The sequence below is a fragment of the Typopeltis vanoorti genome, chromosome 11 (genome assembly GCF_054136105.1).
Source record: "Typopeltis vanoorti isolate ZY-2024b chromosome 11, IOZ_Tvanoo_1.0, whole genome shotgun sequence".
NCBI lineage: Eukaryota > Metazoa > Arthropoda > Arachnida > Uropygi > Thelyphonidae > Typopeltis > Typopeltis vanoorti.
The window spans coordinates 40,575,911-40,603,132 of NC_143559.1; the positions used below are offsets into that span (position 1 = coordinate 40,575,911).

General features: G+C 34.5%; 1 protein-coding gene across 1 annotated transcript in view; it reads right to left on the minus strand.

Moving 5' to 3' along the window:
* The window catches only part of LOC150101461 (hypoxia-inducible factor 1-alpha-like), a 388,828-nt gene that overhangs the window by 289,310 nt on the left and 72,296 nt on the right, over nucleotides 1-27,222 (minus strand). Inside the window, exons 3-4 of the mRNA XM_090400802.1 lie at nucleotides 17,794-17,933; nucleotides 1,480-1,668 (exon numbers count right to left, since the gene is read on the minus strand). Of these exons, the coding sequence (XP_090256928.1) occupies nucleotides 1,480-1,668; nucleotides 17,794-17,933 (329 nt within the window). The remainder of the gene's footprint in view (nucleotides 1-1,479; nucleotides 1,669-17,793; nucleotides 17,934-27,222) is intronic.

Sequence of the window (27,222 nt, forward strand, 5' to 3'; positions counted from 1 at the left end):
GTTAAAGTTCCACGAAACTAATGGAACACGTAGTAATTCTTTAATCTCTAGAATTATTCTCAGTTGACTATTACTTTCCCGGTCCTCAAATAGTCCAATTATACCACTAAAGTTCTAGACACAGCAATCCTTTGCATTCACTTTGCTACCTCTAGTAATCTCCTCGTCTGTCAGTGCTATACTCTATGCTCTCGTGTCCCACAATGGTCAGTCCTGAAAAAGAGAAGAGCCCTGGTTTTCTCCGCTCTCAGTTTATATACCTCCCTTCCTTTTCCCGCCCAAAATTGTTTCTCACGTTCTCTTATGTCAATTCCTTCTCTGCAGTTGAATACCATATCTCGCGATCCATGCACGCGCTAGCCCGTCTCCATAGTAACAAACAAAATAAAATAAAATCAGAAATATTGCATAACATTATACCTTTACATACTGGTAGTGATAAATAAAAATGAAAATATTGTAACTCACATAAGGCATATTAAACTTATATATATACAATTCTTCATAATATTAAATTAGGAATAATCAAAATAAACAGAATAATATTTCAATACAAGATTCTATCAGTGTTAACACATATTTTAGATTAGTTAATAAATTTTAATAAATAAACTCAAGCCAATTACATGAATAATAATTTATAATCATGGGATTAATATCAAACAATTTTTACAAGTATAGCCTTTGGTATGGTGGATTAAGTTGGATTTGTAAGGAATATTAATAATTTAAATTTCTCCTTATTCAGAATCCAACAATAGTACCAAACCCTATATATATACTATGTTTTTTCCTATATATACCTAAGATAAAGTTTAATTTCTAAATTAGGCACAGTAAGAGGTTAACAACAATAACTACAATAAAAGTTATATGAATGCAATCTTAGCAACCTCAGCATATTTTTTTTTTACTATTTATTTATTTATTATTCTATGAAGTTGAGAATTTTCACCTTTTCCCTTAAAAAGAAGCACTTTACGGCTTCTCTTTGGCATATTCAAATTGCCAGCATCACTACTCCTGCATTTTATGGCCATTATTAAGTAAAATAAGGATTACTTGAACACTAGCAATGTGATATTGTGACAGTCAAACTGATAACTACTCAGAATGGCACATGATTTAAAACCTCTGAGATGCTGATTTCTGGAATTGTCCATTTAATATTTTCGGACAGCAAAAGTGACTAATGGACGGGTAGCATATACAGTACAATGTGGATATACTGGAAGGGAGTGATTCACGTCCCGGATGAGATGGTACAAGATTTCATCACATTACTCAGAACGGCACGCAATTCAAAACTTATAGATTGTTAATTTCTGGAATTTTCCATGTAACATTTTCAGGGGGATCTACGAGAAACACTTATGAAATTGAAAGGATCAGCTTTAAATGTATAGTATTTTTTCACTAACAGCATCATGTGAATATAACAGAATAGAAAATCATGGATTATTAAACAGATGCACATACCTTGAAGGCTGCAGATTTCAGATTTACATTACGTCCTTTACTGGTAAGAGTACATTTCATCCTAATAAAAAAAGACCTTGGAGATGGTAATTTAGCAGGCTGATTGCTTTTAAATAGAAGCATTTCTTCGATTTCCTCATGATCACAAGGATGACTATACTCAAATATGCTATGTCCCATTAGGTCAATCTGTAAAATATACACCAAAAACTACAAATTAGGTAACTGATGCTTGAATGTGGAATAAAAAAACCTATATAACCTATATATTTAATATAACCTATATATATATAATAAAACCTATATATAGGTTATATTAAATATATATATAACCTATATATATATATAAAAGGAAGTCAGATGAAAAGCTTTATGCATTATCACATTTCTAGAAGATCGCTGTTTATTTCTTAAAGACTTTAATCTGGCCAGGAAACTAAGTATGCATAATTTTATTGACTGGTTATCATCCTCATCTTTCAGAAAATAATCCACGTTCTAACAAATGTGGATTATTTTTCCCATATACTTTCTATTGTTCATCTTCTTGAACTATTTACACTCTTCCTGTTCTTTAATTAAACTTGCACAGACCCCTTTCCTCAACATTAATCTTTCAATTTCCTCTCTCTCTCTCTCTCTTTTTATCATGATCCAAAAATTATAGGTTTTTTGGTGAGTTTTGTTTCACCAACTAATTTCATATCACCTCTTCAACACCTATTCACTAAGCTCTGTAGATCACATTCCCTTGACCTGTCCTCATACTCAATATCCCAGTCTTAGTCACCTGCCTCTGCAAACTCTCTAATGTTTCCTTATTGTCCAAAATATTTAATTGATGAGATCTGTGCAAAGAAATTCAAATGTATCCTACTTAGTGCCTTATACAGTGGAACAATCACCTCCTTATTGATACCTATAGGGTTCTTTTGCTTTATGGTAGCAATTTTTGCTGCTGCTACTACAACATTTGCAATGCATCTCTGAACTTCATCACCAAATCCACCAAGACCTTTAGTACCTTTACTACTTCATCTCCAGGAAAAAGTTCCTCTAATATATATAATAAACTTAATTTTACATTTTCTGGTTAAAGTGCATAACTTGACACTTATCAGGACATTGTCCATCCTAATTTAGCATCATCAGCAAATAAATGAATATCTCCTCTCAAAATGGAGCTATATACACAATAAACAACAGCAGTCTCAGAACACCACCATACACAACTTGCTGACTCCTATCAGACAACCATCCCAGTAACCAGACCAGGCTACCAATCGGCTATCTACTTCCTTCTGCTCAATTTCAATAATGTGTTGTATAGTATTCTATCAAACACTTGAGTAAAATCTAGAAAACCTATAAGTGTCTCCTCTATCCAATACACTTATCACAATTGTAAAACATATGGAAGTTACTGAAGCAAGACCAAATCTTAACAAACCCATGCTACTCTCTTGAAAGATTCCAATTCTGATCAATCAAGGTTTGTATTCGCTCTAACCAACCACCACTACATGTGATACACACACACACACACACACACTGGCCTATAGTGGAACAACACTGACCTGGATTCTCCCTTGATCAATGGCACTATTTTTCTTTCTTTTTCCACTTTTCTGAAACTATTCCTGTTATCTTGACTTGGTTGCACTGAACAACTTGGTTGTTCAGTGCAACCAAGAGAATTGGGACAAAGAGAATTGGGAATATTCACCATTATTCCCAATTCTCCTCACCCCAAACATGAAATACACTGACAAAAACTCATTTTAACTTTCCGTGGATGTGCCATATTATGAAAATTAAAGTCAGTCTTCTATAATCCTCTTTTCTCTACTAATCTAAATGTAGGATTCTGTAGGACAGTGATGGCAAACCTATGACAGGCATGTCAGCACTGACATACTTGAGGGTTTCAGGTGACACATCTTGGATGTTGAAAAATATAGGTATTCTGATGAAAAATCTGCGATAAATGGTGTAAGATCGCTCTCAGTTAAGACAAAGGTAGGTTTCAGTTCATTGAAAGAATTATATTTTATAGTTAGCCTATTTCTATTTTATTTTGTAGTTAGCCTATTTCTATTTTATTTTGTAACTAGCCTATAAACAACGAGCGTTTTAAATTTATGTTTTCTTTCTTAATCATTATAATTTCTGCATAGTCATATTATATTATAAAAACTTAGAAAAATTATTATCAATATTATATGATACAAACTTATAAATACGTGCTTTATATATTATAAACTTAAAGTTTTCAATTGACTTCTGTGTGAAATTACCAGTACGAACATACCGGTAATAAATCTGGCAACCCTGCTGAAAGAAGTAGTGGCAGTCTTGCATGGTCTGCCACTTAAGTAATTTGAGTTGCTGGTGTATAATTCATTTCCAGAAATTGTTAGTTCTTATTAATTATTACTGCTTAATTACCGCTGTATATAATTGTGCTCTTTTTTAATTTGTGAACCCTTTTACAATGGCAGCTAGCACTAATAAAAAACTAAAATTATCACAGAAAGGAAGTGCAAGAAATTTCCAAGATGCCTGGACTGAACAATATGGTGTTATTGATAGAGGGGATAAAGTTATCTGTAAATTGTGTGGTGAGCTATCTGTGAGTAGAACTTGGAATGTAAGAAGACATTTTGAAACTAAGCACAAATGGCTCTTAGAAAAAACTTTTACAGAAGGCAAAGAATACATATCACAACATCTAAAACTGACAGAATCACAATCAGGGACTTTAATTAAATTTGTTTCAGAACCTTCAAATTTAGTAGCCGCAAGTTACAGTATTTCACATACTATTGTTGAACATGGCAGCAAAAGTTGTTTGATTGGTAGAGCCTCTGTTACTAATGGCTTGCAAAAACTTAAGTTTGAGCGCGGTTAGTAGTTAGAAGGGGTTCAATCGTTCGATGCTGTTGGCACATTCTCCCTCGATGAGTCTTTGGACTCTCTGGAGTTGTCACATAATAATAATAATGGGAAACCACTTAGTGATGGTGATTATATTAAAGAAGCTTTCGTAAAGTGTGCACCATTTTTATTTGAGGACTTTCATAATAAGAAAGCTATTGTGAAGCGCATGAAGGAGTTACCATTAAATAGGAGCACTATTAAAGACAGAGTTATATCAATGAATGCTAGTACAGAAAATCAAATACAACAAGACTTGAACTCATGCCATTGTTTTTCCATTTGTCTCGACAAAACTACAGATATTACTTCATCAGCTCGCTCGATTGGCTATTATTGCAAGGTATGTTCATGGTGATTCTATGCATGAGGAATTGATAAAGTTAGAAAATTTACCTGGAAACACGACAGGTACGTGACTGTGTTGTTAAAGTGTTCCGTGAGAAACAGATAGATTTATCGAAAATATTTTCAATTACAACTGATGGCGCACCTAATATGGTTGGCTGTAATGTCGGTTTTATCAAACAATTTACAGAATATGTTGGTCATCCCCTGGTTTGTTTCCATTGTATTATACATCAGGAGACACTGTGTGCAAAATCAGGCTTAAAGGATTTGGATGATATGATGAGAATTGTGACAAAGGTAACTAATTTTATTGCTGCCAGGGCTTTAAACAAACAAGAATTTAATTCACTTTTAAGTGAAGTTGAATCAGTGTACAATGGTCTATTAATGTACAATAATATTCGATGGTTGAGTCGTGGCCAAGTACTTGAACGGTTTGTTGAATGTTTAAATGAAATTAAATTATATTTAAATACGAAGGGCATGGAGCACGAATTTTCTCAGTTGAATGATTCTGCTTGGCTCAATAAGCTGATGTTTTTCACAGATTTGTCGTTGCACCTGAATAAACTTAATATACAATTTCAAAGTTTTGGAAAATCTGTCGATGTTATGTTTGGCACGATCAAGAGCTTTGAAAATAAACTCAAAATATTTCAACATGATATAGAAAGTAACAATTGTAAGTATTTCCCAAGAGTGAAAATTTTTTCAACGAAACCAGCCCCAAAAATCGTGAACAATATATCAATCTATCGAAGTTCTAAAGTCAATAATTGAGCAGTTGTCGTCTAGATTTCAGCAATTTCGAATGTTGGAACAAACAATCCAATTCATAAGGTATCTTGATGAAACAGAATTCATGGATCTTAAATTAGATGGCTTTGAGTGGTTTGCTTTAAAAGATCTAGAAATGCAACTAGCCGAATTCCAGTGTAATCCTATCTGGAAAAGAAAGTTTATCGCTCTTAGAAATTAATTAGAAGAACTTGAGCAGGAACGTCTGCATGATACCTCATGTAAAAATTCAGACTGTGAAATTCTAAACGTGTGGAATAGCCTTCCCGAAAACTTTCATGCTCTTAAAATCTATGCTAAAGCTCTTCTAAAAACTTTCCTCTTCTACAAACTCCTGTGAAACTCTATTTTCTGCCTTAAATAATATCAAATCAAAAGGGAGAAATAGATTGAGCAATGATTTGAGCACTGCCTACGTAGCATTAAAATGTACACACTATAGCCCTTCTATAAAGCAACTTTCTGCCAGTACTCGGCAACAGAAAAGTCATTAAATGTAATGTAAGTTTGTAATTTCGCTTTATTAAATTAATTGTATAATATGAATTCATTGATTTTATATCAATGTCCTATTAAATAAATAGCCTAATATGATATGTATAAGTCACCATCTATGATTATGTAGTTAAAGTTATAATACATGTATGCAAGTGGCACATCAACAACGTCAATATTTAAAAAAAAAAAAAGATGTTTGACACACCTGGGTAAAAAGGTTTGCCATCACCATTCTAGAATCTTGCTTTGTTGCTTCAACTAATCTCCTTTCATATGCCAATGTCTCCATCTAAGACTTCCAAGACAGCTTGTTGCCTTTCCAGTCTGTGCCCAGACTCCTCATGCTGCTGAGGTGTACCTTGTTCTTTATACTTCCACCTCTTTCTCAGCAGCTTCTGCATAATTCCATGATTCATCCATTACACATGCACTTTATTTATTCTCCTAACCTTAGGAATATAATCTCACATTGCCATAAATAAATGATCTTGAAACAAGTCCCATACAATACTGACTTCTCTTTCAATCCAACTGATCATGCCATAGGTCACAATTCTGTTTTGTTAGTTTATCGCAAACAACCATTTGCCTCTTTTGTTCACTAAAGTTTGCAACTGTCCAGCCACTTTCTACATTAAAGCTACATGATCACTCTTCCCAAACCAAATGTATGATGACTCTTATCACCACTGTATCATGGCCTACATGTTGTTTCAACCCATTTTCATCATTTCTGCCTGTCACCAATCTTCTGCCTCAACATTTTAGGATCATCTCTACATTTCCTGGCCAGTTGCAACATTTCACTAAAATATCCCAAATTCCTCACAATCAGGTTTAATGTAATGAACTAAGCATAAAAGAAATATTTAAGCACAGGTTTAATAGTTTCTATATTGGCCGTCACAGAAATCATCATGGATACGATGTTAAAATTGCAATAATACACACAAAAACACACAAAACAATAAAATAAAGAAATTAGATTAGAAGCCTAAAATCTTATGAGAGATGCTCTTTATGGATGCACAAAAACACACAAAACAATAAAATAAAGAAGTTAGATTAGAAGCCTAAAATCTTATGAGAGATGCTCTTTATGGATGCTGCTGGCCAACCTTGGCCATTTGGTAGGTAGCCTAAGAATTAATGTTTTCCAAATCTTGGGAACTTTAACCCAACCACATTTATTTAATAAATGCTATTGATTCTAAATATAAAAAAAAGTCTTTCATGTTTGTATTTGCTGCAATGAAATGTATTTTTTTATTTTTTTCCCATTTGAATCTGTGCAAGGTACCAACCAAAGCATGGTCAGCTAGATCTACTGATCATAGTTGTGGTGGCAGATGTATTTCTTGTGTTCCCCCAGTTTGACCATAATATAAGTTGCAAGAACTAGGAACCTTATACTCACTGGGAACACAAATGGAAGAAGGTAGATCCTTAGGAGAGGGAATAAAGACAACTAGCTTCAAATGAGATTTGAAGCAGCACAGAGGTTATATTTTTTTGAAGTTCTGGCTATTTTTCTGAGATGTTCTGGATATAGGGAATAGTAATAACGTTCCTGTATGTTGAGGAGATGGGAGGAACAAGTATTTTGTTAATCTTTTTGACATTGTGGCCACTGGATAAGATGATATGGCAAATAAAGGAGAGTTTAGTAGAAATGAAAGCCTGGTTATAATAGTGGATGGTTTATTAGTGGTGCAATCTTCGAGCTAATTATAATTGGAAAATTAATGTATTGTTCAGAGAACTGCACCACTTATAAGCCATTAGATTATGACCTCACCAATTCCAAGAGAAAAAAAAAAATGTTGCTACTAAAAATGTCATGTTTTGGCTTCCTGAAGTAGTTTAAACCCCCCCCCTCTCATAAATACTGCAGCATTGAGGCAAGGAATTTGAATGAATCAACTTAAGCTGCTTATTTGAACCAGTCAAGTTTTAAGAGTTACTTCAATGCTCATTAAAAATAGTTATAAAGCATATTCACTAATGACAGCATTAAAAACATCCAAAAATTATGTAGCAGAATGGCTTCATCTCAAGGAAAATTCAGTTTATCAACACATACAGCTTGTTCCTAAGAACTCTGACCCTATACACAGAGTACCAATCCTATAAACTACCAATCCTCTGAACCAGTTTCAAAGATCCTTAAAAATGCATGGTGCCTACTTTCTTTCCAGTCAATAAATTCTCTCCTCCAACATAATCTTCCACCAAAGGTAAACAGTCTCTTTTCCTCCCAGGTGTTTGCCAGGTTCCCTACAATTGTCATCTCTCATATTTTGGATAAATAGGACATTATGATGAGAAGTGTCTACAAGAGCATGAATCCTACATCTTTCTTTCTTTATCTACAAATGATGTTCTAACAGAAACTGTCAGGTCAGATATATCAAAGCCCTCCATTACTTATTATCCTCTGAAATTCTTTCATGAACACTGTTCCAGTTTAAATTTCTTTTTTCTAGATCTTCTCTTATCTAGTCTCTCCACCTTTTCCTTAGTCTTTATCTTGGTATCTATTCCTCAAACTTCATTTCATACATTCTTTTTAGTATTCTTTCTAAATTCATTCTTGCCATATATCCAAACCACTTTAAGAAAGAGCCCACAAGCATTTCTTCTACACTTTCTAGTCCCAAACTATTCCCAATATCCACATTTCTTATTCTATATTTCCTTGTTTTTGTCAACATTTTCATTCAAACTTTAATTCCATTGCTTATATTCTACTTATACCTCTTTTTTTTTGTTAGTCTCCACGTATTTACTGCATAAGTCAAGAGGCAAAAAGAAGCTCCTGTTAATCAAAAGCTTCAATGGGACCCCATTGTCCCAAAGTATTACTTACTGATATAAAAAGTTTGGCCCAGTGAAATCTGACATCCTCTATAAAAAATCCAAAATGTGATCTAGCACAGCATGAAATCAACTCAGACACAGAATCTTCTAGTTGAAACCACGACATTTACATAATGCTTTCATTTTGATAACACTATGGAGACTACTACCATGTTGAGAATAATAACTTTAACTTCCTGCCATTTCAACCTTCATATTAAAGTCATCATCTGCAGCATACACATACATATATACAGAGGAGCTACATTACAATTCAAACAGTATGTCAAAGTAACATTAATTTGGTCAACTTATTCTATCAGCCTGACCTCTAGTGAAGGAAAATAAAAACTATATCCTATTTTACATGGCCATAGAACAAATTCATACTAACCTTTATCCTCTTTTACATAGCCAGAGAACAAATTCATATTAACTGTTAATATAGCAACAGTTGTGGTCTAGTCAGTATAAAAGTAAGCATTGCAGATTGTTAATAATATATTAAGGCTAAGATCTGGAATACTACAGTCCTGACTATGATGACTTGTTAGAACAAAAGTTTATGTGGGTCGCATATGTGTCCTCCAAACCATATTCTTGAGATTCTTATACCATTATTATTGTCAAGATTAGAATGGTTGACTTATTTTATAAGCTTCTTTAAAATGTGCACTCATACCAGGTTTTGGTATGAATGTAATGAGCAGGTGCCTTTCCAGTCAATTTTGTATAAAGTATCTAGGTTATGTTCAGAAAGGCCAGATTTTCCATAATTAAATTTAATATGTTGTTTATGTTCCTTTTTCCAGATAGGAATCGTGTGTCCAGTTTCACCTATACAGGGCAAGTTACAGGTGCATTGAATATGGCACACTCCAGGGTAGGTAAGGGAAGAAGGAGAGCCTTGGAGGAGTTGAATAAGCTCTTTAATTTTGTAGAAGGTTTAAAGGTGTCATTAAGGTTGTATTTGTGCAGTATTATGTTTGTTTTATGTCTTCTTTTTTTTTTGTAGATAGTATTTTTGTTATAACTATTTTTTTAAAGGAAACTATGGCTGATAATTTTTAATTCATGCTTAAGTGCCTTTAGACACATTCCTCAATTGATGGAGGAAGGTGCAGTGCAGTAATGCACCTTCCTCACAAAACCACAAACAATTCCTATCTGGAAAAAAAGAACATTAAATGACGTATCAAATTTTATAACTATGGTAAATCTGGCTTTTCTGATCATGCCCAGGATACTCTACAAATTGATTGGCACGCTCCAGGGCAAGGCACATGTTCATTACATCATACCAAAACATGGTATGAGCACAAATTTAAAGAAGCCCATTTATTTATTTATTTATTCTTATGGCAAAAGAAATACAGAACAGCTACAGGTCAATGTCCAGTCTGGAAAGCCAATCCAAGGCCTCATCTCCTCACCTTGTGGATGTCCTGTAAGTCACCACCGTGAAATTGGCACCTTGGGCAGTCGTTCACAATATGAGTAATCGTCTGAGCCATGGGAGAACAATCACAATAAGGATGGTCTAACAGCCCCATTTATGTAGTAGGTAGCAACTACTACATAAATGGGGTTAGTTCTGATCCTGTTGATTGATGACCAAATCTTCCTAGGAAGAGCGAAACCAGGCTGCAGAGCACAGGGATCTTCTACCAGGAAGCCATTTGTTGACCAGTATTCTCTCCACATGTCAGGTGTTGATGGAGAGAGTTTGTACATGGACCAGAAAGGCTTTCTAGATTTTAGGCGAAGACTAGGTGGATTTATGAGAGTCTGGTGCAGGAGCAGGAGTGAGTTGCTCATTGCTTTATTAAATTCTTTAATCGAGGCTTGTCTTCTCCGTATGTTTGGTGGAGCAATGTTAGATAGCACAGGCAGCCAGGAGAGAGGGGTGCTTCTCACTGTCCCACTAATTGTGCGCATGGTAAGAGTTTAGCTGGGTGTCTATAATGTTAGTATGTGTATGCACTTCTTTCCCAGACAGGGGCACAATATTCTGCTGCAGAGAATGCAAAAGCTAGTGCAGACGACCTTAGGACTTCTGCACCACAACTCTAGGTTGTTGCAGCAAGCCTTGAAATGATATTGTTTCTTGTTTTAATTTTGTTGGACAGGTTTGTGATGTGCCTTTTATAGGTTAGGCTTTTGTCCAAGCTCACTCCAAGGTGTTTTGGGTGAGGCTCATGTTCTACCATTTTTCCACAAAAAGAAAGAGGTTGAGGTGTTGATTTGCCTCTGCATTGTTCAGGTGAAATACTGTGGACACGGTTTTTGTTGGATTTAGTTTAAAGTACTACTGCTTGAAGTACTCTTCCAGGATGTTCAGGTCTGTGTTCAAGATTGATTCCAGGTTGGCAAAGGAGGTAGATTGATGTAGGATCGCTAGGTCATCAGCATACATATACTTGCTTGAGCTGGCATGTGGTAAGTCGTACACGTAGATGTTAAAAAGTAAAGGGGATAACACAGAGCCCTGTGGGAGACCATTGTGAAGGAATCTGGGCCTGCTCATTTTTCTGCCAATATGGATCTGGATATTTCTGTTGGAGAGAATGGATTCAAAAAGCCGGAAAATTTTTTTGCACCTTATAATATTTCCTAACTTTAGGAGGAGGACCCTGATCCAGACTGTGTCATAAGCTAATGTTATGTCAATGAAAGTGCTCCAGATTTAAGTTTCTTCTGGAAACTTGCTTCAATCTGTGTTATCAGGGCCAGGATCTGGTCACAGCAACTTCTTCCTGGCCTGAAGCCAGCTTGTTCAATCGGGAGTGCTCTTTCGATGAGTGGTGATGAAATTCTTTTAAGGAGAATTCTTTCAAAGAGCTTAAAGGTGGAGCAAAGCAAGTGGATAGGTCATAGATTTTTCACATCATTTGGATCTTTCCTTTGTTTGGGCACGGCAATTATTTTGGCTTCCAGCTACAGATTTGGTAGTTTTCCAGTCATTATAATTTCTGAGAAAAGGGGAGCCAGCCATGTTTGGCCTTGTTGACCGAGATGTTTTAGAAACTCAGGGAGGATATATACACTCCTGCAGCCTTGCCATTCTTGGGGAGTTTTAGGGCTACCTGCACCTCTTCCGAAGATACTGGGTGTACAAGTTCAGGAAGCTCGGGAACAGTCTTCAGGATTTGTCTGATGGAAGATTGCACAGTAATTTTCCTGATAGAGCTGGGACGTATCTTGGAGGTTTCAATAAATTATTAACCATATTATCAGGAGTTATCTTTGTTGGTTTGTGTGTTGTTGGTTCTGCTCCACCTAATTTTCTCGGAATGACAGTTTTTCTGGCTAGATATGGTGAAATCGAGTTCATGGATGGTTGAGATCCATCTTTACTTTCTGTTTTTATCCAGCATTGCTATGAGCTCCTTAGCAACAGTTGAGTCTTCAGTCTCTTCATATTTGGCTAAAAGTTCCTCAGTTTCTCTACTACAGCATGGGATGTATTGTTTTCTGTAGCCTCTAGGAATAGATGCTTTGACTACAGTTTTGATTAGTTTAACAAATCTTGGATAGCAATTAGGGGTGGGTGGAATTGCTCTAATGGTTGGCTTGATTTGTTTCTTAAATGCATTCCAGTTGGACCTATGAAGATTCCATCTAGCGATTGGTGTCCCACAGAAGTCCATGAAATTCAATCAACCCTAATCTCAAGAATAATAATGATGTAAAAATCTCAAGAATATGGATGGCACATATTTGAGCCACATAACCTTTTCTTCTAACAGGTCATTATTATTAGAACTATAGTACACTAAGATCTTAGCCTTAATATATTATTAACAATCCGAAAAACTTATTTTAAATACTGATTAGGTCACCACTATTGCTGTATTAAAGGTTAATATGAATTTGTTCTCTGGTCATGTAAAACAGGATAAAGGTTAATCTAAATTTGTTCTCTGGACATGTAAAACAGGATAAAGATTAATCTGAATGTGTTCTCTGTCATGTAAAATAGGATATAGCTTGGATATAGAATTCCCCACCCTCACTAGAGATTAGACCAGGAGAATAACAGTTGACCAAATTAGTGTTACTTTAGCATGCTATTTGAATTATAATGCAGCTCTCACTATTTGCACTTTTGTTAATTGTGTTTCTGCACATGTGTAATTTTATTTGAGTATATAAGGCCTATTGCTGTTTCCTACCCAAGGTTGTGAAAGCTTCCATGCATGCATGCACTTCATTTTCTACCTCTAAATGCTATGCTCAGTAGCTGAGTATCCATTTTGTATCCATTACTGCCTTACTGATCTATGTGGTATTATCTTTATCTGTAAATAACTTCTGTGCCTTTGATCAAGATGTCTGGCAAGAGAAAAAAAGGAAAGTAAGAGTGAAAAGAAGAATGTGAATAAAGACTAACTGAAACTGAAGAAATCTCATTCTTCAGAGGTGAAGTTTGAAGTTCTGAATCAGTTTGACAGGGGTGAATGTAACATTGGCATTTAAAGGACTGAGTAATTCTACAGTGGAAACCATTCAAGATAATGCTGATATAATTTATAAGAGTACTTAATCATCGAAGAATCTCAGCATGACCAGAATAATGAAATCTCAATCTAATACAATTGAGAAAATGAAAAGGATGCTGGCTATATGGATTGAGTATAATAACTAACAGAATATGCCTTTGTCTGGAGCAGTCATATGAGAGAAGGTGAAAATTTTGTATGAAGATATGATGAAAGATGAAAAGCAACTGACACCTTAATTTATGTGTTTTAACCACCTACAGGAGTCGCTATGTGTTCCAAAATCTCAACATGTAGCTGCAGTTCATGCTGTCAATGAAGAATTTCATAATCTCTTCAAAGCAAAGATAACTGAAGGAGATTACTGACCGAGAAGTTACAATCAGAAGTTGAAAAACTGCAAGTTTCCACTGAGATTCTTGAAGAAAAAAAATAGCCTTCAATCTCTTTATAAGCCTTTAAATTCAACATACCAGCTAAAGATGTGATTGAGATGTTGTTACAATGTATTAATCCTGAAAATATAGTACTATTTTAATAGTTATGTATTCATAATAAATCTTAATGGTACAACTAACACCAAAAAGAAAAATATATATTTATTAAACTCACAAACATTTCTCTGCAGCATCATCAGAGTACAATGAAACTATGACAGGGACACAGCACTAAACCAAGTAATTGTAGAAACAACTAAAATTATTCAGAGAAGTCTGGCTATTAGGTCTTAAAATTATCATCTCCCATATCTCTGATAAATTAATGCAACCATACTGTTGAGATTAGGAGAGTGCTTCATAGCTGATGCTAAGAACAGCTTCTCAGACCTGTAACAACTTCTATGTAATAAAGATGTTTTTTACCATCTGATCCTTGTAAAGGAGTATCCAGAGCATGGTCTGCCAATTCCGACTTGCCACATGGATGATCTCAGATGTAATTTTTATATTTTTCAAGGTGTATGTTAAATGATACACCACTCTGTCCAAAGTAGACTAGCTTGCAGGGACAAGGAAGTTCAAGAGGATGTAGTCAATCTTTAGGGGAACTGACTTTCATTCAACTGGCTATTTTATAGCCAGTTGAATGAAAGGTTTGAAAGTGGTGTGGAGATTCATAACCGTGTCACTGGTGTATCTAAAAAGAAGAGTCTATTGTTACTGAACTTTAGCTATTTTTTCTGATGTACCCTCAACATAAGGAATGGGAATGGTTTTGCTGTAATCCTGTGTGTTGAGTGTAGGAGAGATGGGAGGTGCATATAATGTTTTATCTATTTTATATGGGCTGTATCTACTGGCTAAAAAAGGTATTGTCCTTAATTGTCCCTAAGCTCAGTTTCAAGGGCTGTGTCATTTGAACAAATAGCCTTGGCTCAGTGAGTAAGAGTTTTTCAGGATGCCATACTGTTGGAAAGGGTGTGATTATTTGTGTAAATACTTATCAGTATGAGTGGGTTTTCTGTAGATAGAGAAAGATAATGAGCCATTAGGAAGAGTCATGTCACTGGTGTATCTAAAAAGAAAGTCTATTGTTACTTTCTTTTTCTATGGTGAAGTTTATTTTAGGATGTTGGCTGTTAAGATGCAGCAAAAATGTATCTACTTTGGACAGACTGGTAGCTCAGTTAACATATGCCTTGAAGAACATAAAAATTGCACCCAAAATTATCTGTATCGCAAGTTGGGATTGGCAGACCATGCTTTGGATACTGCTTCACACAGGATCAGATGGAGAAAAACATCTTTATTATATAGAAGTTGTTACAAGTCTAAGAGTCTAATCTTAGAATCAGCATCAGCTATGAAGCACTCTCCCAAACTCAACAAGCATGGCTGCATTAATTTACCAAAGATCTGGGATACTATCATTTTAACACCTAATAGCCAGACTTCTCCAAATTAATTTTGTAGTTATCTAACCTAGAGAGGGCACCACACAAAGACAGTAGGTATCAGTTACAATTTAAATTGTTTCTTCAATTACTTGGTTTAATGCTGTGTGCCTGCCACAGTTTCATTGAGCTCTGATGATGCCGTGTAGAAATAGTGTGTTTAAGAAATGTATTTTTTTCCTCTTAGTGTTAGTTATGCTGTTAAGCTTTATTATGAATAATGAACAACACCTAAGCCTTTCTGTACAAATTAATAGTTTTGTTTTATACATACTGAATATTTTATTTACTGCTCTTATGCCTTAATACATATAAAAAATAGGTGCATTTTCGTTTAAATTAATCTTGAAAAGAGTGGAATCTCACTTGTTTGGGAATGTAATCTCTATTATCCCATGTTATAAGTCTCCCATTTTATGTGTTTTTGATTTATATATATATATACAGGGTGTTCGGGATAAATTTGACATATTTATAATTAATTATATTTTTCCGTAAGTTACATGTATTAACACACACTTCTCTTCATTTAAAAGTTTGGACCCTTCTTCATTCATATACAAGATGTCAGAAAGGATGGATAGCTGGAACCCACCTGAATCATGGAAGAGAATAACTTGTATCATGATGATTCGTGCCCGCCATCAAAATAAGGATATTATGACTGCTGCCCAATGCTCCCTGAATACAGTAAAAACAATCAGGCATGAACTAGAGACTTGCAATGGTGACTACGAGGATGTAGCAAGAAGAAAGATCCCTAGCAGACGATCTGATTGCGTTCGTACAGCAGAATTCCTCGCAAATCTGCAGGAACAGGCGTTGAAGAACCCTGGCATTGGAATTCGGGCTTTGTTCGTGGAGTTGCTAACTGTAGTCAAGCCCTGGATAACAAGGGTAGCCAATGGTAGGCCGTATGTATGGCAGCAGGATTCGGCCCCTTGCCACACCTCTGGGAAAAGTCAAAAATGGTTGTCTGAAAATTTCTACGACTTCACCAGTCCAAATGTTTGGCCTCCAAACTCCCCAGACCTTAACCCCATGGATTATTTTGTATGGGGCGCAGTTGAAAAAGACACCAATCGCACTTCCAGTAATACAAAAGCCCAGTTAATGGATAAAATTAAAACAGTTTTTGCGGCCCTTCCCAGGGAGACTGTAGCATCAGCTTGTTCGAGGTTCCGAAGCAGAATTGAAGCTGTGATCGATGCTAATGGTGGTTATTTTGAGTAAATCTTGTTGATAGTATTGTAATTAACTCTGCCTGTAATGTTTTTTTGTCAATTCATTAAATTTAATAGATACAAAGAAGATTTTCTTTTTCCTTACGAAACTGTCAAATTTATCCCGAACACCCTGTATATATATACAGCGATACTAGAGAACACAACCCCACGAGATTTATCTCGCTCTGTGTGTGTGTGTGTGTGTACATGTGCTCCAGACAAATTATCTTAACATGAAGGTCAAAATGTCAGGAAATTAAAGTTATTCTTAATACAATAGTAGCGGTAATAATTTTATCAAAATGAATATTGATCACCATGTAACATTAAAAGAAAGGACTACATGGATACTGTTTTAAATTTGAGTGCTTATTCAAGAGAGAGTGCCAAAGCACTTCTACATCACTCCCTAACTGGAACTAAAAAAAGGCTGTTGTTTCTTTACCAAAAATCTGGGAAGTCTGATACTCATTAATTTTTAAATAATAACTTTTTTATTATTATTATTATTAATTGTATACATGTATCAGCCTTAATATCTACTGTACTATAACGCTCTGGTGCGCGCACGCACACATCTTTGAAAATCCATTATTATCCTATCTTTTTTTTTGAACTGTCAGACACACTGAAGATTTAAGTTACAGATTGAAATATTTGGTTATATACAATAGTAATAAATCTTGTGTATATGTGTTCATATATTAATTTTAGAAGAAAAATTAATATATGCCAACCTGGTTGGCCGAGTGGTTAGAATATCCTCTCTCCAGCCAGAAGTGTAGATGATGATGATAGTTGCAGTTCATTGTAGTTGGTTGGTGGATTGAGTGGTGAAGACAGAGTAGGTGTCCTCCCTCGATGAGTCCCTTGGACTCCTGGAGGTCTCATGTAATGACAATAATAATATATTGTTTCTATCTATATCACAAATGTCTCTAAAAGTCAGGTTTATATGAAAATCAGAAACCTGGTGTGTGACAGGACAAATCATTAAGAATGGCTTAAGTCATTAGGGGAAGATCAAAATAATATCTATAAAGTATTACTTTAAAACAGTATGTGTAAATCAATATTTAAAATGTATACTGTAAATAAAACTTTTGATTTTTTGATTCCAGTAGATAAAGATAAAATACTGACTCCACATATCTACATTTTAGTTTTCTAAAAACTGCAAATATATTCAATATAGATTAAGTAACAATACATGAACAATGCCACCAAAGGATTATAAAAATATACTTACTTGACTCAAACCTAAATATCTGTGCACATTTTCTGATATGTAAACCATATCACCTTCCTTTGATAAGACTAGTAAGAAGCCTTCTAGTGTTTTCAGATATGTAGAGTCAAATGAACTGGAAACCAAGCTTTGTATCTCAGCTGTTACAAAAATAATGTGCAAATATAAATGAATTAAACTGAAGTTTCTAGGAAGAAGGAACATATATATTGAAATTTTATATATATTTTTAAAAAAGAAAGTTTACAACTGTATAACCTCTATGAAAATCTCAACCACTTTAATTTTTAATGACTATTTCAAAAGAGTTTTTCTAGTGAACTTAACTAGCAACATTTTATTCTTACTAATCTGATAAAGAAAATTTCTAGTTCAAAGTTCCAGTTCCAATAAAAATAATAGTTTAGTAAAAGATATACTTAAAAAAAACTTTATGTTTAATTTATTTAAGTTAAGGGATATTACATTCCATATTGTTTCATAGCTGAATAAGAAACTCAAAGAGTTTCATGCCGAATACCTATCCAGCTATTTGCTTACGCTTGGACTCGCCGAACTTTATATATTTACTATATTCGGCATGGAACTCTTTGAGTTTCTTATTCAGCTATGAAATAATATGGGATGTAATATCCCTTAACTTAAATAAGTTTATATGTCGCCGAATTGAAGTCTTTGGCTCTTCATATAATTAATAATTTATTAGAACACCTTCTTGGCAATTCTCATAGTAGGGTATATGTTAGTTCTGTTTGCTACAAACTTGGTATTTCTAGGTCTATCTACTCACTGATGAGACCTCAATAAAGGTTGAAACTGGTCTGGGTAGTGACCTTCTCTCACTCATAATGTAGAACAGTAATACAGCTCCTAGGAGCTGGGTTTCACATTATGGGGAAATATCAAGAATAGTGATTGGGGCTTGCTCCACCCTTACCATGAGTTGCCTCAGTGTTGCACTCCCTAAAGGGTCAGTTGTAACACTATCCAGGTATTTGCTTACGCTTGGACTCGCCGAACTTTATATATTTACTATATTCGGCATGAAACTCTTTGAGTTTCTTATTCAGCTATGAAACAATATGGGATGTAATATCCCTTAACTTAAATAAGTTTATATGTCGCCGAATTGAAGCCTTTGGCTCTTCATATAATTAATAATTTATGTTTAATGTTTATTATTATCAACATATGTTTCAATTAAAACACAGATCCATCTCTCTTTCAAATAGATAATGTATCATGTTATACCACAGATTCTATTGTAACATGGTTTCAAAAAAATATGGAAAAATTTGACTGGCCTACAGAGTTCCAGAGTTACAGAGTTCCAGACTCAATCCAACGGAAATACTTTTTGGGATAAACTGGAACAATAAGTGTGGGTAAGATTGTTACATTCAATGTTATATATGGAGCTGAGTATGGTAAAAGAATGGTTCAAAATACTTGACTCATAATCATAATCTAGTTGAGAGTATGCCTAGAGTTGAAAGTGATCAGGGTAAAAGAAGATTCCACATTACTAAGATATGTGCAATTTCAATCTCTTTGAAATATACTACTGTCCCTTTTCTTATTTCAACGTGTATGACCTAACTGATCAGCAGTGATTAAAGAGTATTAGATCAAAAAAAAAAAAAAAGTATAAGATACAGAATGTACAAAATGGTCTATCCTCAGCAAATGAAGATTAACACATCTGTTAAATCATTTGCAATGTCACAGATATAGCCAATGGAGAGAAAACTGTGCGTGACAATGAACTGCATAAACTGTTCCAGTTTACAACAATAATAGTAGATATTTTTGTAAAACTGAATATTATGAAATTATCTATAAAGATGATGCAAAATAATTGGATAAAACTATAGTGCAATGAAGTAGCATCTCTTTATCCCTGTTTACATACTGCCTATCAAATATAATATTTGGATGCTGTGGGTTTGGAAGGTGACAATACATTATTGGGATGTATAACACAATTTTAGTGAACAGCAATGAATTAAAGGTATCAGCATCACCAAAGAAAGAAATTCTGCACCAACTTACAAATTCCTGTTTATTTTCTTTTTTCTTGAATAATCTTTCAAATTCAGATTTGAAAAACATCTAAAAATAGCTATCTGTAGATGAAAGAAACAAGACTACAAAATAATAACTAAGAAGAATTCTAGTTTAGCATTCAAGGAAAATTATAAGGAAAATCAAATAAACAGAACAGTGCCGTAACGAGGGCATGGCAAAAGGGGCACCTGCCATGGGCGCAACTAAGTTTGGGGCGCAAAACATAAAAAATAAAAATAAATAAATAGATATAAAAGTCCGCTATTTTATATTGTATTTTTAAATTTTGGCAATACACTGCTTTAGACACACAAATTCTGCAACACACTGCAACTCATTTTGATGGGGTTAATAGTAAGTATTTAACATATTGCATTTAGTAAAATTTAACTTGTTACATTTTAACAAGTTAAATTTTAACTTGTTAACAATAATTTAACTTGTTACATTTAAATTTTTCAAAATTTTTGGGTTAGGAAGCGCAAGTTAGACACTTGCCACAGTCGCATCATACCCTCATTACTGTACTGAAACAGAATATCAGTTATTCTAAAAGTGTTGTGTTGAAAGGAAAGCTACATGAAGAAACAAGATGAGAAGTCTGTTTATGAACAGGAATGTCAAGTAGACATTAGGAAATTAACTGAACAAATCATTTATGTGAAGAATTATTTAATAAGGTAGAATTTGTATTCATGTTTCACAGGCATCCTCAGTATGAAAAAGTGCACTGGGAAAAGTATATGAGCATATAACAGAATGAATTTTCTGTTAAATTGTCACTGTCGAATTAGAATACAATATCAAACAAATCAGGAAGGCAACAGGACTTAGTACTGAAGTCCTGTTGCTGAACTACTTAATCATTTGATATCGCATTGCAATTTTCTTTTGTGGGTATGCATTTGTGTTTCAATCATTCGATGCTGAGGTTTCCTGTGAAACATGGGTTGAAAGTACCATGTTGTTAAGTAATTTTTTTTTTTTCATATTAAGTTATGTGTCAATTTCCTAACATGAGAAGTCCTTGCTGCTGGACAAAATGTGCTGAAGGATTGTACAAGAAATATTTTCAAATTGAATGCAAAAAAGACAGTGATCAACTTGTTTAAAAAGACACAAAATCTTTATATGCTAAATTCAAATTTCTGATTAAAATAATTTTTCATAAAGCAAGCAACTTAAAAAAAAAAAGCTAATATATATATTTGTATACACATAAAAGGGAGACAAACAGGAAAATGAAAGAGAAGAGAATTTATTTACTCAATGCCCTGGAAAACCAGCAATGAGTAATTCATGACTAGCAAGATACAGATAAAGCAGTTTTAACTTACTCTAGGTATTTTATAAATTAATTGAAACATTTATTCACTCTTATAATGTTGTTAATTGTATAGAAATAAATTCATGTAATAGTCATCAAGTTTTGCTTATTTCCTTTTAACTATGGCAAAACACTCATTTTCAAAGAGTTTTGTGAACACAAGTTGCTTTTACATCCAGAAATCATACTGATGGTAGTTTGGATGGTTGTAATGGACAGTTGTTGTTCAGGTTACAGTTATGAGAAATAACAGGCTTGATTTAGATAACATAAATGATATGCACTACCATTTACAGGTGTACCTGTTGGTGAAGAGGATGTGAAATTTTTTTTAGCTGCATTGGTTTTCATGAATTGTCTGGTACTCTTATAATGATGGTAATGATAATTTGGAAACTAAAAACCAAACAGAACTTTTTCAAACCACCTGAGGCCTCCGATAAGTAAGATGACAGTCTCATATAAGTAGTGAAATCTGAATCTATATAGAGCATAGATGGCTATCCATTCAGCCTTTATGAATACATTTGTCAAAAAATAAGATTACCTTATTGGCACTTGTGCGAATGATATTCTGACATACATGTGTATGTCAGAATATCTTTCATATATGATCAAAATCAACTTGAGTACATGCTTTTTCAAATAATTGCCACGAATGTTTAAGCATTTGTTTCACAATGGAAAATTTATATTTTATGCTAAAATAAATGTTCACTAATGTATTTATTTAAACATAAAAGAAATCCATATAAATATATCTTTAACTAGGAAATGACAGTATATATACTGAACATCACATATGCTACTTCAATGGCTCCAAGAGATGAAATCAGTGGAGGATTAGAACAATGACAAAGAGCCCATTTTCAGAGTTTTGTGAACACCATGAATTGCTCTTATATCCAGAGAATTCAAGCTTTCCTGTGATTCAGTCATGAAAACAATACTGTGCATACTAGACAGTAACACTATAACCACTTTAGTAATGTCACTCAGTTTGGGGCATGTCTTTTCTAATTAGACCTGAGTAATAAACATTGTCAACACGTGGTGAACACGAATAAACATCTCATCTTAAGAATTTCCTGCTATGAACAAGGACAGGTGAGGAAAGATTAACAAAACAAGTGTTCTCTGCCAGGTTGGCAGGAAAATGACCCAGAGGAAGACCAAGATATAGGTGGATTGATACGGTACAAAGTGCCTTAGACGATAGAAATATAAGATCTGATAATATTAAATGATATTTTTTCTTGACCACAGAAGCTATGTAAAATTGACTATTTGGGAAATATTGATCAAGTAGCTGAGAAAAAACTATTTTAATACCAACTAGTTTCACCAACTTAAGGTGTTGGCATCTTCAGGGTACAGGACTGATGATAGGAACTAAAGCTAACAAAACATGTTACAGACTAGACATTAACAGAATTCTAATTATAAATTACAAAACAACACTGAACGTGTGCAATATACATGTGGCACATACACGATTTCACTTGTTGTTTAGGAACGTTTTATAGTTGATACTAAAGTTCATTTCTTGTGTGTTTAAAGATCTAATTAGGGTCTTCCAGATCTCGGATAAGATTAAACCTTGGTTCCTATTAAGATTTTCTACAGAATGGGTGACTGTTGTGGAGTTTACAATATCCCATGCTCGTGCGGTTTAAGTTACATCGGCCAAACTTCAAGAAGCCTTGAGATAAGACAAAGAGAGAACATATCGGATATGCTAAAAACAACAGACAAGATATATCGGGCTTATCTTCCCATTTCTCCAGAACCAACCATGTCATTGAGTGGGATAAAAGCTGTATCCCTTACATAGAAGAGGATTACCACTCTCGTATTTTTAAAGAAGCCACAACAGTCACCCATTCTGTAGAAAATCTTAATAGGAACCAAGGTTTAATCTTATCCGAGATCTGGAAGACCCTAATTAGATCTTTAAACACACAAGAAATGAACTTTAGTACCAACTATAAAACGTTCCTAAACAACATGTGAAATCATGTGTGCACCAACACGTTCAGTGTTGTTTTGTAATTTATAATTAGAATTCTGTTAATGTCTAGTCTGTAACATGTTTTGTTAGCTTTAGTTCCTATCCTCAGTCCTGTACCCTGAGGATGCTAACAGCTTAAGTTGGTGAAACTAGTTGGTATTAACACATTCGCTGCCAACTACGAGTATACTCGTAGTGGGTAAACCTGTTTCACAAGCCAGCTACGAGTATACTCGTAGGACGCTTACCGCCGGGAACGAGATTATTGTAGTGACCTTGAAGAAGTGAAAATGCTTGGCTTGTGGGGCTAGCTTCAAAACTGTGTATTCCCATAGAACGTATATGCTCTGTACAAGCCAACTACGAGTATACTCGTAGGACGTTTACCTCTGGTAACGAGATTATCGTACTGACCTTGAAGAAGGAAAACTGCTCGGCGTAGGGGAACAGATCATGCCAAAGTAGCGTGGCAGCGAACGTGTTAAAATATTTTTTTCTCAGATACTTGATCAACATTTTCCAAATAGTCAATTTTACATAAGATCTGATAATGTTGGAGTCTTAACAAGTAAACTGATTTGGAGGAAAATTGTAGATAGGAAGTTAGTAATGATGTAAATTTTTCATGTAGTACTATCATATCCTGTACACCCCTTGAGGGCACATGGCAGGAATTTGAAGATGATGATGAACAAGGACAGTGCACCAAATTCAAACCTGTGTCTCTGACATGATGTTTATTTTGTACACTTACTCACTGTTGAATTTCTACCAGAACTGATAAGTTCTGGTAGAAATTCAAGGATAAGATATAGTTGCAGTTGCTAAAAGAAGTATAAACATCTACAATCTATCTGGAGGGAGATGATTAAGAAAAGGGCCAAGGTGAATGATGAAGATTATCTTGTATTTATGTTCAGCTTCCCCTTCCAGCTTGTTCTTTGAAGTTAGAGAAAGGGGAGCTAGTTTGAATTATGAACAGTGAAGTCTCGGAAAGATAATCTTACATTTTTAATCAGATTATATGAAATTGACTTTTAGAGATAAAAACTCAGAGGTTAACAAAGTCATCTGAATTAGGAGAGCCACAAAGTGAGGCCAAAAAATATGGAGCCAAAGCAAAGCATATTAGGTAAGATTCAAGGTTTAGTAACCTTTGGTGCAGAATGTCAAACCTGACAAAAAGTAAAAATTCTGAACTTATGGAAGGCATGCATGATATAGCTAAGACACTGTGAAAAGGAATTGGTATTTGAGAGAGAAGTAAGGCAAGAAGATCTTATATAACCCGAACTGTTTTCTGCTACATCAGAAGACTTTACGAATGTCTAATGAAAAAACTATGGAATTAACTTAAATAAAAAAAACCTCAATCACATTTTGCAGATGACATTGTTCTTTTAGCAAAAAATAAAGACACTCAGGAAATGATAAAAGAGATTGACAGAAAAATCAGAAAAAAAGAATTCAAGATTAACCTAACTAAAACAAAACTGATGACAGATTCAAATCAAATCTAACTAAAATTATCAGATAATCTTATTAAAATTGTGGAGGGCTATATTTACCTCCATTGTTTAGTTTTAAGGAAAAAAAAACAAGATAAATAAGTAGAAGAATCACATAAAAGAAACAAAGTATTTTAGCTGTACAAAGATTATATGTTAGGAAAATTGTCAGTATGCTTAAAAAGAAAGCTATTCAAATACCGGGGTGATCTGAAAAGTTCTTGGCTTAACATTAACAAAACAAATTTATAATTTCAAAATTATTTTTAAATGTCAACATAATCTTCCTTAAAACTAATACATTTATTACAGCAATGCTCTAGTGCCATTATCCTGTCCCTGTAGTGGTTCTCAGTAAGATCTGCAAAATACCCCTCTACAGCTGCAATCACCTCTTGATTCAAAAGAAAAACACTGACCAGTGAGGAAGAGTTTTAGTTTTGGGAAGAGACAGAAGTCAGAGTGAGCCAAATCTAGGGAATAGGGTGGATGTTCCAACAATTCATAATTCTGATCCCTTAATTTTCCCATTGCCAAAACACCTTTATGGGAAGGTGCATTGTCCTGATGAAAGATGATTTTTTTCTTTTTCAAACCAAGTCTTTTCTCACAAATTTTTGTTGTCTAGTCTGGTTAAAAGATCGAAATAATATTCCCCAGTTATTATTTTATCCTTTTCAAGATAATTAATAAACAAAGTGCCTTTAGCATCTCAAAACACTGATGCCATGACCTTGTCTTCTTTGGCGCTGAAACAACTAGCTTCTGTCCACTGTTCTGACTGATGTTTGGATTCTGGTGTCTAATGGTGAATGAATCCAGTCTCATCCATAGTAATAAATCAATGCACAAAATCAGTTTTATTCTTGTTAAAATGCTCCAAGCACCGTTTAGAGATTTTCATGTGAGTGTGTTTTTGATCTGCTGTGAGCAAGCACAGCACCCAGCTTGGACAAAGCTTTTTCATTTGCAATTCTTCATGCAAAATATATCCTACATATTCTTTTGAAATGCCTATAGTCTCAGCAATTTCATGCACTTTGACTTTCCGGTCATCCAATACCATATCGTGCACTTGCTCAATGATTTCTGGTGTTGTTACACTTTTACGACATCCTTTATGTGGATCATCTTCAAGGCTGGTACGGCCACGTTTAAACTCGGCAGCCCATTTCTTAGTTGTTGAAAACGAAGGAAAAGAGTGCCCATAAAATTTTATGAACTTCGAATGAATTTGAAATTAACTGGTGTTAAACCTTCTTTTAGAAAGAATTTTATAACCACACGATACTCAATTTTATCCATTTCAAGGGATACAGACAACACTTTGGCTTCAGACAGCTGTATAAAACAAACTACTTGATAGAATGACTTGCAATTTCACATGGATGCTTATGACAAATGTACCAACTTAGAAAAAAAAAAATCTTGCCAATAGTGTTGCCATCTATGGTCGAGGCTGAGAACTTTTCAGATCACCCTCATATGTGCATTATTCCAGCGTTTACTTATGGAAATAAGACATAGGCAACAACTAAAAAAACAGAAGACTTGCATGGAGAAATGAATGTTGTACGTAACAAAAGGACAGAATAAGAAATACTGGAATCAGGGAACTGACTGGAGTAATATATGATAAAATATTGTAAAGAATATAAATGGAGATGAGCTGGCCATATTAGTAGATTGCCAGGTGAAAGGCAGACAAAATTAAGCACTGAGTGATAATAAGACAAGGAAAGGCCACCAAAGAACAAGGCAGAAGAATGATCTACAAAAGTTTGATATCAGATGGTGGCTAAAGAGAGACAGAACTGGAAACTTAAGGGAGGAGCCCTACATCAAAAAGTGGATGGAAAGAGGCTAAAGAAGAAGCTAGGCGAGATTAAGTGAATTTTAATTGTAGAGTATGCCAAGTGAAGTTCGGTAAGAATAGCAGATCAAGTTTTGAAGCATAAGTGGTGGTGTGGTGCACTTAATATTTATAATGAACCTGGATGTTGGCAAAATGGATGTAGAAGTGCTTTCTTTGTATGGAATTTTGTTGAATTCATTTTCCTGGATCTTTGTATGTGTTTTGCAATTTTTTATTGCATTTTTGATAATTTTTGTTGGTGTTTGAGAGAATTATTGAATTGAATTACTTTTTGTGCCATTAAAAGATAATTATTTTTTGTTTATCTTTGAATGCAAGATAACAAAACAATTAATCATGTTATTTTTCACGGCTGAAGCAATGATGCAACACTTACCGAGAGCAGAGGCAAGCAGTGGGGTGCTATACTCATCCCTAAAGGAATTATCTGACAGAGTAAACAGCAGCAGGATTATTTGCAGGCTAGTCAGGAGGCCTTCTGAATTATTAGCTTCAAGTTCTGTCCTATGTGCTATCTATTGGTCAGAAATCACTTTACTGTTATACTCTGAAATGGAAATACTGGCTCCCTCCTTTACCCGTTACAGTATGAGGCATAAAGTCATCTTCTGCATAGCAGAAATGGAAAGAAACGGAAGTG